At 43.8% G+C, this 13,050-nt stretch overlaps 1 protein-coding gene across 7 annotated transcripts in view; it reads right to left on the bottom strand.

Moving 5' to 3' along the window:
* Positions 1-13,050, bottom strand: part of CCDC141 (coiled-coil domain containing 141) — a 190,201-nt gene that overhangs the window by 35,694 nt on the left and 141,457 nt on the right. For 6 of the 7 annotated variants that reach the window (XR_013228011.1, XM_077319571.1, XM_077319574.1 and 3 more), the window contains 5 exons: positions 9,964-10,104; positions 9,187-9,381; positions 5,875-6,058; positions 3,434-3,546; positions 2,246-2,356 (listed from right to left, as the gene is read on the bottom strand). Coding sequence is in view for 6 of the 7 variants with exons in the window: in XM_077319571.1 (XP_077175686.1) it covers positions 2,246-2,356; positions 3,434-3,546; positions 5,875-6,058; positions 9,187-9,381; positions 9,964-10,104 (744 nt within the window). In the remaining variant the exon portion in view is untranslated. The remainder of the gene's footprint in view (positions 1-2,245; positions 2,357-3,433; positions 3,547-5,874; positions 6,059-9,186; positions 9,382-9,963; positions 10,105-13,050) is intronic. The other variant, XM_077319575.1, reaches the window with a different exon arrangement.

The raw sequence follows: 13,050 nt of genomic DNA, 5'->3' as shown, positions 1-13,050 counted from the left end.
ATCCCCTGCTCAACGCAGGATCAGCCCTAAGCATCCTAAAGCACCCAAGAAAAGTGTGTATCCAACCTTTGCTTGAAGACTGCCAGTGAGGGGAGCTCACCACCCCCTTAGGCAGCCTATTCCACTGCTGAACTACTCTGACTGTGAAAAACTTTTTCCTGATATCTAGCCTATATCGTTGTACTTGAAGTTTAAACCCATTACTGCGCGTCCTCTCCTCTGCAGCCAGCAGAAACAGCATCCTGCCCTCCTCCAAGTGACAACCTTTCAAATACTTAAAGAGGGCTATCATGTCCCCTCTCAACCTCCTTTTCTCCAGGCTGAACATTCCCAAGTCCCTCAACCTATCTTCATAGGGCTTGGTCCCTTGGCCCCAGACCATCTTCGTCGCTCTCCTCTGTACCCTTTCAATTCTTCTTCAAGAAGAAGAAAAGTTGGTTCTTATATGTCGCTTTTCCCTACCCGAAGGAGACTCAAAGCAGCTTACAGTCACCTTCCCTTTCCTCTCCCCACAACAGACACCGTGTGAGGGGGGAGAGCTCTGCGCCTGTGTGTGGGTGCCAGCTGGTATGCTGGTGCCAGCTCCGCTCCTCCCCTCCATGCTGCGGTGCTGGTCGCCTCGGCCATCCATGGGCCAAAGCGGGCGCAACCCTACCACAGACTGTTCCCGGATGGTGCTGGGGGAGAGAGACCATAGTGCTGAGTAATACGGCAACCACAGCTTTACTTCTATGGCGTATATTGTGCAAACACTTTGAAATCCTGCTACGGCTTATTTTATGGGTATGTCTTATTTACGGGGTATGACGTATATTGCGTAAATGCTGAGAAATTTGCACAATATATGCCATACCCCGATAATATGACATATCCCAATGGAATGACTGAGTCCAGGTTTTGGGCTTTCAGCTAACAAGTTTGACTCCAATGTGTGGGGGGGGGGGGAGATAGACAATAAGTGGAAGATACAAGCAAGGTGTTTAATTTGACTGCTGAGAAAGCTATTAATTCAATGGAGATAGATTGTTGCCATCGTTACATGCTTTCCAGATGGGTGATTTTCCCTGCAAGTGATTCCCACAAATGGACCCTTGAGCAACTGAGCAGCATGGATGCTTGATACGCTTGAATTGCTTCCTGAGAGCCAGATTGGTGTAGTGGTTAAAAAGCAGCAGCTTCTAATCTGGCGAGCCGGGGTTTGATTTCCCACTCCTCCTTCACATGCAGCCAACTGGGTGACCTTGAGCCAGGCACAGCTCTCTCAGCCTCTCTCAGCCCCATCTTCCTCACAGGGGATCTGTTCCGAGGAGAGGAAGGGAAGGCGATAATAATCTGTTTTGAGACTCATTACAGCAGTGGTCACCAACCTTTTTCTCACCGGGGACCGGTCAATGCTTGACAATTTTACTGAGGTCCGGGGAGTGAAGGGGGATAGTCTTTTGCTGAGGGACGTCGCAGCCGGCGCCTGGGCCCCTGCTCTGGTTGCTTTCCTGCCGGCACCGCTGACTTCCCACCACCCCTGGGGGGGCGCTGCCAGCAGCAGCTACGCAGTGCCACGCCGAGGGGGAGCCCCAGCCATGGCGGCTGCCGGAGAACACCAAAGGTGAGCCATCAGCAGAGTGGCAGGGCAGCCCCCGAGGCAGCAGCCAGAGAGGAGGACAAGGAGGAGCCGCGGCCTGGTACCGACTGATCCACGGACTGGTACTGGTCTCCGGATCGGGGGTTGGGGACCACTGCCTTACAGTAATGAAAAGTGGGGTATAAAAACCAACTCTACTTCTTCCTCCTTAACACCAGCCCTCAGAGGCCACCCTGGTCATCCTCCAGAGCAGACAGAAAACAAGGATGAAGCAAGTCTAAATGCAAGGTAGAACTAAGAACTATGCTTTTGGTATCAACCAGTCAAGTATAAAAATAAAGTTGGGCATAATGTAGTCCAAGTTTTTAAAAACTCTATTGAAAACGAAAAGCATTTAAGCAGAGCAAAAAGTTCAGGGAAACAGGTTTGTTCAAAGTGTTGTTTGGTTTCACAATACACTATTAAACTTAATAATCAGTTTGAGAGCATCCTTAACTGTTCAAGGTCAAAAAGTTAGCAAGGCTTCCCAGCGGTAGATGAACAGTGTCATCTTAATCCTCCGTGAAGTCAATGGGCTTAAGAAGCATGGAGCTGCTTAGGCCAGCACTGTGAGTGACATTTGTTAATTTTGTTTATACAACATTAATGTGAGAAATGCTTCCAAACCTGCTCTTTTGGCTCATTTCCCTTTTCTTTTATACTCTCCTTATCTATCTTCTGTTGCTGACTCTTTCGTCCTTCGTCAGAATTTGGAGATTTCGCCTTTTGTGGCTCTTCCTGTTAAAAGGAAACAAAAAGCTACACTACTGAACCGTAAAAATGGTGCCTGTACACATACGAACCTGCCTGATATGGAAGATTTTAGGGCTAGGGTCTAAAGACATTGGCTTGTGCATGCAAAGTGCTTTCACCCAGCCCCAGAGAGGAAGCCAGGGTATTTCCGTTCACACCATCCCTTTGTGGCAGGCTGAATGGAAGCATCTTTGACCTTTAGGATTTTCAGTGATGCAAGGAGCTGCACTCCAAAGGTTTTGAAAGGCCACAATGTGCATACGGATCTTTCCATCCTAGCCAGGCAAGCAATTTAAAAAAAAAACGTCACAGGTTGCATGAGCCTAATCGAAGCGCGCCTCGATTGTGCAAAATAAAAGTAATACAATTTTAACAATAACACAGACATTCAACCTTTGAAAGTCCTAACTGTTGACATTTTATGGTTCCAGTTCTAGTCCCTCCCTCCCTTTTTGGTTTTTGGGAACCACACTGAACCCAAGCCGGACACTATATTCTGAATCCTTCTACCCTTTGATCTGTACAACAGCATTTGGTCCCACCAGAATGTAATAGAATCCAGGAACTGTGTTTTTTATATGCATGGCATACAGTGAGTAGCTGAAACATTTCTAGCGTGGGCTGCTAGCATCCAACCCAGCTGAAGTCCTGTCAATAGTCGAACAGGTCCCATTCCGCACACATAGGATAACGCACTTTCAATGTGTTTTAGCAGCTGGATTTTCCTATGCGGAACAGGAAAATCTACTTCTAAAGTGCATTAAAAGTGCATTATCTAATGTGTGCAGAATAGGGCCAGCTTTCCCTTTAATCCAGGGTAACAGAAATATTTTGCGCCAACCTGCCATGTCGCATGTGGTCACAATGGCTCTTCTTGACATCTTGATGCATGTAGACTATGAGCAACAAACTCACCCGGCCACTTTTAAAGGCCAGGAAACTTCAGTAGCAGTTGATATAATCCACATAAGTGCTTATTGCTTGCACACAGGCTCAGAGGTTTAGGCTATAAATATTCCAGATCATTTGCAGTAGGGGGAAAAACTGTGGAAAAAAAATTACCCCAAGCTCGTTTTGAAGGTCTTTTAAGGAAACGCATAATTCATCAATAGAATGAAGGACTTCTTTGTGTTTTGTTATTGTTTTTTCAACATACTTCATCCCTTCTTCAATGCCTGTAGTATAAAATAGTTACAAGGGTAAAATAAATGCATTTCCATCAGACTGCAATAATACATATGCTGGCTTAGATCCAGCAGTAATTATCTGCCAGAACTAAGAAGAAGACAATTTTTGCTCATTATCCCCTATTTGCTGTTCCTGACTATCCCCTGTCCTGTAAGACTGGAAGTTTGGAGAGTTTGGAGAGCTCAAGAATTGGAGAGCTCAAGAATTGTCTTGCTTTAAGAGTACTGTGAGGGTCCATTCCTGCAGAGGACTGTGATTGGGGGAGGGAGGGGTCCTGTTTCTTTCCTACATTCCATTTTTCAAAAGCCCAAACGTTTCAGACCCCTCCTTCTCTCTGCAGTATAGTTCTGAGCAGGATCAGGCCCCCGGGGCATTTCTAAAGCAAGAGAATTCTGGAGGTAAACAGCTGCAGTGCCCCCAGGGATTCTGTATCATCTAGATGTGCCTTCAGTGAGCTATAATGGAAGGGTGGAGGTTGGAAAGTTACAGTCTGCTGATGGAAGTGCCTTTGGATTGAAGAGAACTGCTGCAGGATCCAACCCATTGTAGCCACTTCATTTTGCCCCTCAAGTCATAACCTAATTATGGTAGCCCTGTAGTGTTTCCAAAGCAAGGGACATGGTTTGCCATTGCCCGCTTCTGCGCAGCATCCAAGGCTAGACAGTGGACTTTCAGCCCCAGATTTTATACAGGTTTTGTCTTTCCCGGCATAATATGAGGCCTCTACTTAGCAGAATACTCAGTCCTTGTAATTAGATGCCAGACTTCCTTGATTTGTTACTCAGGAACTGAGTCACATTTAAGCCACGGGAGGATACAAGAACAAGTAATGTCTTGTGACTCCATAGCGTAAGAATCTATAGGATTAGATTCAGCACTATCGGTAACAGGACTACAAGGGTTGGGCTCCAAGTAAACTGACAATTTCCACAGACATTCAGTGCAGATCTTCTCATGCCTCAGGATCCCCTATTTCCCCAGGAGTAGCATTTCCTGGAGGTCAGTGGGCTGCTGGATGATGGAGGTAGGAACGTTCCATTCTGGCCTTGGAAAATTTAGTTTGGCTTCAACCCCAGGATACACAAAAGGATTACCTGTGCCTTGTGTTAGAAAAACTGACAAGTTGAGAGAAGACGTTTTTCAGACTTTTGACCGTGGAAGAGCCCCTGAAATATTTTTCAGGCTTCAAGGAGCCAAATGTGTTGCCGAGTCCATTAAGGCAGGATATGGGGGAAAGGCCAGGGGGGTTCCCTGGGGAGCTCACATGAGCCCCGGGACTGCCGGGGACCCTGACTGGAAATTGCTGGTCTATATAATTGTGGTGATGATAGTATCATTCCCCCCCTGCTGGCATGTATATAATCTTCATTAGTCCTTCAAACAATTCAAAGGCATGAAGAATGTGAAGATCTGACACTTTTCTTAATTATAAACCACTAAATTCAGGTACGAGAGGATGGCCTTAAAGCCAATGAAATAAACGTTTGAATGCTAAAACACACGGGCATTGAAAGAAGAAAGCTCTGATAGTTTTCATGGCTTTAATGTTCAATGCTGAACCCTTTATAGAATTGCATTGCCTGAGTAAATCTCCCCAGCAAACCAATTTATTTTGAAAACAAGGTATCTTGCAATTGGCATCACCCCATTTTCCTTATTTCCCCCAAACATTCCCTTACTGTTTCATAGTATGTTTTTATACCATATACATAAAAAGGTAAAGGTAAAGGTATCCCCTGTGCAAGCACCGAGTCATGTCTGACCCTTGGGGTGACGCCCTCTAGCGTTTTCATGGCAGACTCAATACGGGGTGGTTTGCCAGTGCCTTCCCCAGTCATTACCGTTTTACCCCCCAGCAGCAAGCTGGGTACTCATTTTACCGACCTCGGAAGGATGGAAGGCTGAGTCAACCTTGAGCCGGCTGCTGGGATCGAACTCCCAACCTCGTGGGCAGACAGCTTCAAACAGCATTTCTGCTGCCTTACCACTCTGCGCCACAAGAGGCTCTTCCATATACATAGAAGTTAAATAAAAAGGGGGCTAGAATACAACCTTGTCTCACACCTTTCTGAGTGTTTACTGGTTTTGTTAGGTTACCCTCGTTACTAAATCTCACTTGCAATCTGGTGTCCTTATGTGGCATCATCATCAAACAAAGCAGCCTTTTATCAATGGAGGAATTGGCCAGCTTGGCCAACAATGGGTTTCTTGGGATGGTATCAAAAGCAGCCTTGAGATCAATGAAGGCTGCACGTAAGGAGCCTTTAGCTGTTGTAACATATTTGTGGATTAAATACCATATAAGAAGCCCGTACCATATAAGTCTTTAGCAAGGCTGGTAATCTGCTGGATTCTTTCTTCTTGTTGAGGGACTGTAGGTTCAATGAACTTGCGGAATTGCTTGGAGAGAGTTTCTACTGCTTCCCGCGTATTACACTCTGCTGAATATTTTTCAACTCTAACTACAGTTGCACCTGCATCGTCTGACCAAAACTGACACTATGTTGGGGAAAAGAAATAAGTATACTCATGACATTTTTTAAACATCTTAATAATCTTAAATTACTGATGAACTCTGCTGGACTTTGAGTTGACTTATGCTTCTGTTTATAGAATGTGTTGAAAATTACTATCTACAGTCATGTGTGAATCCCTAATTAATTTTTGTATGCTTCCAAATAGGTATATTTACTTGAAAGGACTTAATGCCATTGATTGTATTGAGTGTGTGTACTTGAAAAAACGCAACCTTGAATGGCAATAACCCTATGTGACAAAGCTCTACCTTGTAGTATATTGTAAGATGACACACTTAGTTTGCTTGTTTTTTACCCGGGGGGAAAAAACTAGTTTTGCTTTTGAGTAAATACTGTATTTATTTACTCAAAGGCAGAGCTAGGGCTTTTCACCAGGTATGCCATTAAAAATAACCCAGAATGGGTCATCTTACATTCAAATACAAGGTAGAGTTTTGTCCTGTAGTTTGAGTATATACAATATTATGATCAAAATGGACACTGGCCAGAGCATTATACAACTAAAAGAAGAGGTGCAAGATCGAAAAACGTGGCAATAGTTGAGACATAGGATGGTCAAAAGTCTGACCTGGCTGAATGGCTAACATCAACATCATCAATCAAATAAAAAAACAAATACTGTATTATAATTTCCATTTTCCCAACATACGCAAGTTAACACTACTGATCACTGAATAGATGAAAAATGTTACTTTCATCCACCTCCAGGTTTATTTTACAAAGCTTCAGTAACCATTTAAGCATCTCTCAATGATCACATAAAGCTGCTTTACTCAAAGTTGGACCATCATTGACCTACCAAGGTTGGCATTTGTCTCCTCAAACTGGTAGTGACTCTCTAGAGTCTCAGATAGAAGTCTTTTACATCACCTCCCTAGGAGCAAGAGTCTTTTAATTTCTTTGCTGCAGTCCCCATCTGCAGTGATCTTGGAGCCCAGGAAAATAAAATCTGTCACTACCTCCATTTCTTCCCCATCTATTTGCCAGGAATTGAGAGGGCCGGATGCCATGATCTTTGTTTTCTTGATGTTGAGTTTCAAGCCAACTTTTGCACTCTCCTCCTTCACCCGCATCAAGAGGCTCCTTAGTTCCTTTTCGCTTTTTGCCATTAGAGTGGTATCATCTGCATATCAGAGGTTGTTGATATTTCTCCATGCAATCTTCATCCCAATTTGTGACTCATCTAACCCCGCCTTTCTCATGATGCATACAAGTTAAATAGGCAAGGCGACAGTATACATCCTTGTCGAACTCCTTTCTCAATTTTGAACCATGCCTGGTTCTCACTGTTGCTTCTTGACTTGCATATAGGTTTCTCAAGAGATAGATAATGCTCTGGTATTCCCATCTCTTTAAGAACTTGCCACAATTTGCTGTGTTCCACACAATCAAAGGCTTTAGAATAGTCAATGAAGCAGAAGTAAATTTTTTTTCTGGCACTCCCTAGCTTTCTCCATGATCCAGCGTATGTTGGCAATTTGATCTCTAGCTCCTCCGCCTGTCCTTCTGGAAGTTCTTGGTCCACATATTGCTGGAGCCTAGCTTGTAGGATTTTGAGCATAACTTTGCTAGCATGAGAAATGAGTGCAATGGTGCAGTAGTTTGAAAATTCTTTGGCATTGCCCTTCTTTGGGACTGCAATGTAAACTGACCTTTTCCAATCCTGTGGCCACTGTTGAGTTTTCCAAATTTCCTGGCATATTGAGTGTAGCTGGAATGTTGTCACCTCCACTAGCTTTATGGTTGCTCAGACTTCTTAAGGCCCATTTGACTTCACATTCCAGGATGTCTGGCTCCAGGTCAGTGACTACCCCATCATGGTTATCAGGGATGTTAAGCTCGCTCTTGTATAGCTCTTCTGTATAAGTTTGCCACCTTTTTTATACTCTTCTGCTTCTGTGAGGTCCCTACCATATCGGTCCTTTATCATGCCCATCTTTGCATGAAACTTTCTTTTTATATCTCCAATATAGTCCTCCCTATTCTATTATTTTCTTCTATTTGTTTGCACTGTTCATTTAAGAAGGCATTCTAGCTATTCTCTGGAATTCTGCATTCAATTGGGTGTATCTTTCTATTTCTCCCTTGCCTTTCACTTCCCTTCTCTCCTCAGCTATTTGTAAGCCAGTTTGGTGTAGTGGTTATGAGTGCGGACTTCTAATCTGGCATGCCAGGTTTGATTCTGCACTCCCCCACATGCAACCAGCTGGGTGACCTTGGGCTCGCCACAGCACTGATAAAACTGTTCTGACCGGGCAGTGATATCAGCACTCTCTCAGCCTCACCCACCCCACAGGGTGTCTGTTGCGGGGAGAGGAATGGGAAGGCGACTGTAAGCCGTTTTGAGCCTCCTTCGGGTAGGAAAAAGCGGCATATAAGAATCAACTCTTCTTCTTCTTCTTCTTCTAAAGCTTCCTCAGACAGCCATTTTGCTTTCTTGCATTTCTTTTTCTTTGGGATGATTTTAGTTGCTACCTCTTGTACAATGTTGCGAACCTCCGTCCAAAGTTCTTCAGGCACTCAGTCTATCAGATCTAATTCCTTAAATCTATTTGTCATCTCTACTGTATATTCGTCAGGGATATGATTTAGTTCATACCTGAGTTGCCCTAGTGCTTTTCCCTACTTTCTTCAATTTAAGCCTAAATTTTGCAACAAGAAGCTGATGGTCGGAACCACAATCGGCTCCTGGTCTTGTTTTTACTGACTGTATAGAACTTCTCCATCTTTGGCTGCAGACCACAGAGTCAATCTGATTTCTGTGTTGACCGTCTGGTGATATCCATGTGTAGAGTCGTCTCTTGTAGAGAGAGTCATCTTGTATTATGCCAGAGCATAATACAATGAAAAGCAGCAGTGCGAGATCGGAAGATGTGGGGACAGGTGAGTCATAGGATCTCCAAGAGTTGGGCATGACTGGATGGCTAACATCATCATAAAGAACTGAACCTGTGACCTTTTGCAAGCAAAGCAAATGCTCTACCACCAAATGACAGGCAATTTGCCCATCAACCCATATTAAACGAGAATTCATGTTTATCCCACATCCCAGGTATTGTCCCACAGCACAACTACAAAGGGCATTTATACCTCTTCCATCATCTGCTGCAGGTGCTCCATCAGATCCAAATGTTGTTTGTAATCCTCCATAATTTTGCCAAATTCACCGAGCTGCTTCTCTAATTCACGCATCGACTCAGAGAGAACGGTGGCTCTGTCGGCAGGCTGAGTTGCGGAACACTCTAAGGTTTTTCTCTTTAGATTCTCTGCTTTCTTTCTCAGAATCTGTTCCAGAGGACACAGTGGGTGTTTAAAAAAAATTGTGCATATACAATGGAGGAAGAAAGGTATTCTGTCAGGGATAGTCAACCTGTGGTCCTCCAGATGTTCATGGACTACAATTCCCATGAGCCCCTACCAGCAAATGCTGGCAGGGGCTCATGGGAATTGTAGTCCATGAACATCTGGAGGACCACAGGTTGACTACCTCTGTATGTAACATATTAAACAAATAGGATAAACATAGCTGCATTGCCCTGCGTATTTACAACTTCCATCAAACCAAAACCTTTAAATTTTCCTTCTGAAGGTAAAGTGAGACATCATTGTTCTACATCTTCTGTTTATCTGTTGGGCTTCCAGTGTTTGATGGATCTCTTCTCAGCAGCTTAGGCTTCATAACATACATTCAGAAGAACATCAAAGAAACCAAAGGGACAGAGTTGGTTTTGAACATAAATGCTCTACGCCAAAGATGGAAAAAAAAAAAGAATATGTAGTCATCACTGGTCAGGGAAAATATATAATGACAGTTCTCATTATATACAATTGGGATAAATTTCAAGCATATAACGTTCCAATTGTTACCTGCATTTTTTCGGAATACATCTCAACTTGCTGGATCTGAATTCTGAGAGCCTTCAGATTCCGCGCTTTCTCCGTCTTCTTGCTGTAGTTGAATTTCATGTTGTTGAATTTCTTTTTGAGATCTTTAAAGGATTCCCTGAGCTGCAAGGAGACCAGAGCTTCCTGAAGAATTTTGACAGTAACACGGATAAATCAAGAAACTACACGTAATCTGATTTTGCTTCTCAAGTGGACAAAACATCAGACATATTAAAAACACCTATAGACTGTTTCATACGTACCATTGTTCAGAATGGAGATAATCTCTGTTTAGAAGTGATGACCCATCATTTGTTAAATGCAGTGCAACTATGTCTTCTGTTGGAAGTATGCCTCTCAAGAAATAAACCAGTTCTCTATCTAAAAATATTGTATGGGGATTGACAATCCGTGCAATCATTGCTAAGAAACACACATATGCATACAACTTGGACCTATATGTGCTGACAATACTGTTATGCAATGAACCTTTCCACGTGATGCTACTAAATGTGGAAGGGAGTTGCAAGTGTACTCCCATATTACAAAAAAGTCCTGATTGACTTGCAGAGCAGTTTCTGGGATCTGGGGGCTGGATCCAAATTTCTCTTCCGCAAGTGCAATGTCATTTGTGCAGTTGGGGGGGGGGGCAATGTTCCTTAATTCCTTGTCCCCAGTGCTGTTTCTGGGAGTCTTCCAACTGTATGTGTGTGTGTGTGGGGGGGGAAGCAACTTGTGAGAAAAGATCTATTGTGGGGTTAAGATTGACGTTAATACACTGGTGATTCTTTGGATTTTAATCCTAATTTTTCCAGGTGATCCTTGTTTCTTCTAGTTGGGAAGTCCCATAGTCAAGTATGGCTTTCTTTTTGGTCTTGCCAATGGAGAAGTCATTTCTGAACTTCAACAAGACAGATGATGTTTGGCATCTAGCAAGTAATGAGATTTCACCCGAGGTCATCAGTGAATTTGATACCTCTACGGGCTTTCATAGTGTGTATTTGGAAAGGAATGAAGAGCCTCTTGAACTTTCCTGGCAAATTAGCATTGTGTTGCGAAAGCACAGAGATAAATGCCATCTCAAAGATATCATCACAACATGATGTGCTTGGCAACTGACTAATCCCTGGTTGCCCAGAATTGCCAAAAGAGGAAACTAGATACTCTTTGACAGCTGATTTGAGAGCCAGCTTGGTTTAGTTGTTAAGAGCGATGGCCTCTAATCTGAAACCCCGGGTTTGATTCCCCACTCCTGCTCCATATGCAGCCAGCTCGTGACCTTGGGTCAGTCACTATTCTTCTCAGAGCTCTCTCAGCTTCATCTACCTTATAGGGTATCTGTCGTGGGGAGACGAAGGGCAGGGGAGTATAAGCTGCTTTGAGACTCCATTGGCAAGTTAGAAGCAGAGTACAAAAATCTAGCTATTCTTCTACTTATTTAATGACTCAATGTCCAAATATTAAAAAATGTTTTAATTTTCACTGGTTCTAGGTTCCAGGGCATGTTTCCAATCGCTAAAAGATGGAGGAAAGGAAAGGAAGACGGCATCTTGGTTTACCTTGAACTGGAGGGACAGGCACAGAGAAGACAATGCTAATTAACTTCTTTCCATAGGAAACTGTCTTTGGGATTTTTTTAAAAAGCCAGACGATTGCTGCTGAGTCTCCCCAACCACATGGAACGTTATCCATGATGATGGCGTTGGAACTCCATGCAAAATATGTTCATTCCAACCTTTTTGCCTTTGCGTACGGTTTGTGAAAATACTTTCTCAGTGAACATACTACATGCCCTGAGGCCCCTGCATTGCTTGCCACTTGAATTCCATATTTGATACAAAGTTCTGGTTTTGACCTTCAAGGCCATGCAGAGTCTGGTCCCAGCATATCTGAGGGACCACCTAACTCCTTATGCTCCTTGCAGAGCTTTGCGATCTGCAAGTTTTAATAAGTTGGTAATCCCTGGCCTGTGTGAAGCACACCTGGCCTCAACCTTTTAGGTCCTGGTCCTTGCCTGGTGGAATGAGCTACCGGAAGAGCTAATGGCCCTGACGGAATGCACACAGTTCTGCGGGGTGTACAAGGCGGAGCTCTTCCACCAGGCATTTGGTTGAGGCCGGGGCAAGGGAAGATCTTGGGCCCCTCCTCTAAGCACCAACCTTGAGAAATATGGCTGCGGTTGGAGGGGGGATTGTGATGGGTGGGATGTGGGATGGTTTTTCTAGTTGTTTTTAAACTGTTTTATTTTAAATGTATTCATGTTGCGAACAGCCACTAGATGGCTGGTCCGGAAGTGGCAGTCTACAAATATAATAAATATATAATAAATAAATGTCTGGATGAAGGAGACCCAAGTGCAAATCCTTGCTCAGACTTGCAATTTGCAAGGCAGCTGTTTCCGATCACAGGGCCCACATAAAAGCTTTAAATAAAGCAGGCTTCTCCATTCATTTCAGTTTGTGGCAGAGCACTAGCATTGTGTCTCAAGAAATCCCAGAACTGGGGCAATTGTTTCTCATCCTAGCCTTCCTTAGGGGCGATGTGAAGATAACATTTCGCAATCATATCCTCTGAATAAACCCTGAGGTTGAATGGGAAGAATACTAATTAAATACTAAAAGCATGGTCCAAATAAACGCAGAATAAATATGCTTTAGAAGAAGAAGAAGAGTTGGTTCTTATATGCCACTTTTCTCTACCCGAAGGAGGCTCAAAGCGGCTTGCAGTCGCCTTCCCTTTCCTCTCCCCACAACAGACACCCTGTGAGGTGGGTGAGGCTGAGAGAACCCTGATATTCCTGCTCGGTCAGAACAGTTTTATCAGTGCCGTGATGAGCCCAAGGTCACCCAGCTGGTTGCATGTGGGGGAGTGCAGAATCGAACCCGGCATGCCAGATGAGAAGTCCGCACTCCTAACCACTACACCAAACTGGAGGACCTGTTTGAGTATTGTCTTCATTTTAAATTATATGCAATGCCTCCCGCTTTAATATACACTTATCAGTTTATAAACAGACTTCTAGTTGCTGTTACCATTTGATCAGAAACTGAAGTGGCTACAACTTCTCTT

The sequence above is a fragment of the Paroedura picta genome, chromosome 2 (assembly GCF_049243985.1).
Source record: "Paroedura picta isolate Pp20150507F chromosome 2, Ppicta_v3.0, whole genome shotgun sequence".
Lineage (NCBI taxonomy): Eukaryota > Metazoa > Chordata > Lepidosauria > Squamata > Gekkonidae > Paroedura > Paroedura picta.
This window is presented reverse-complemented; position numbering and strand designations above follow the sequence as displayed.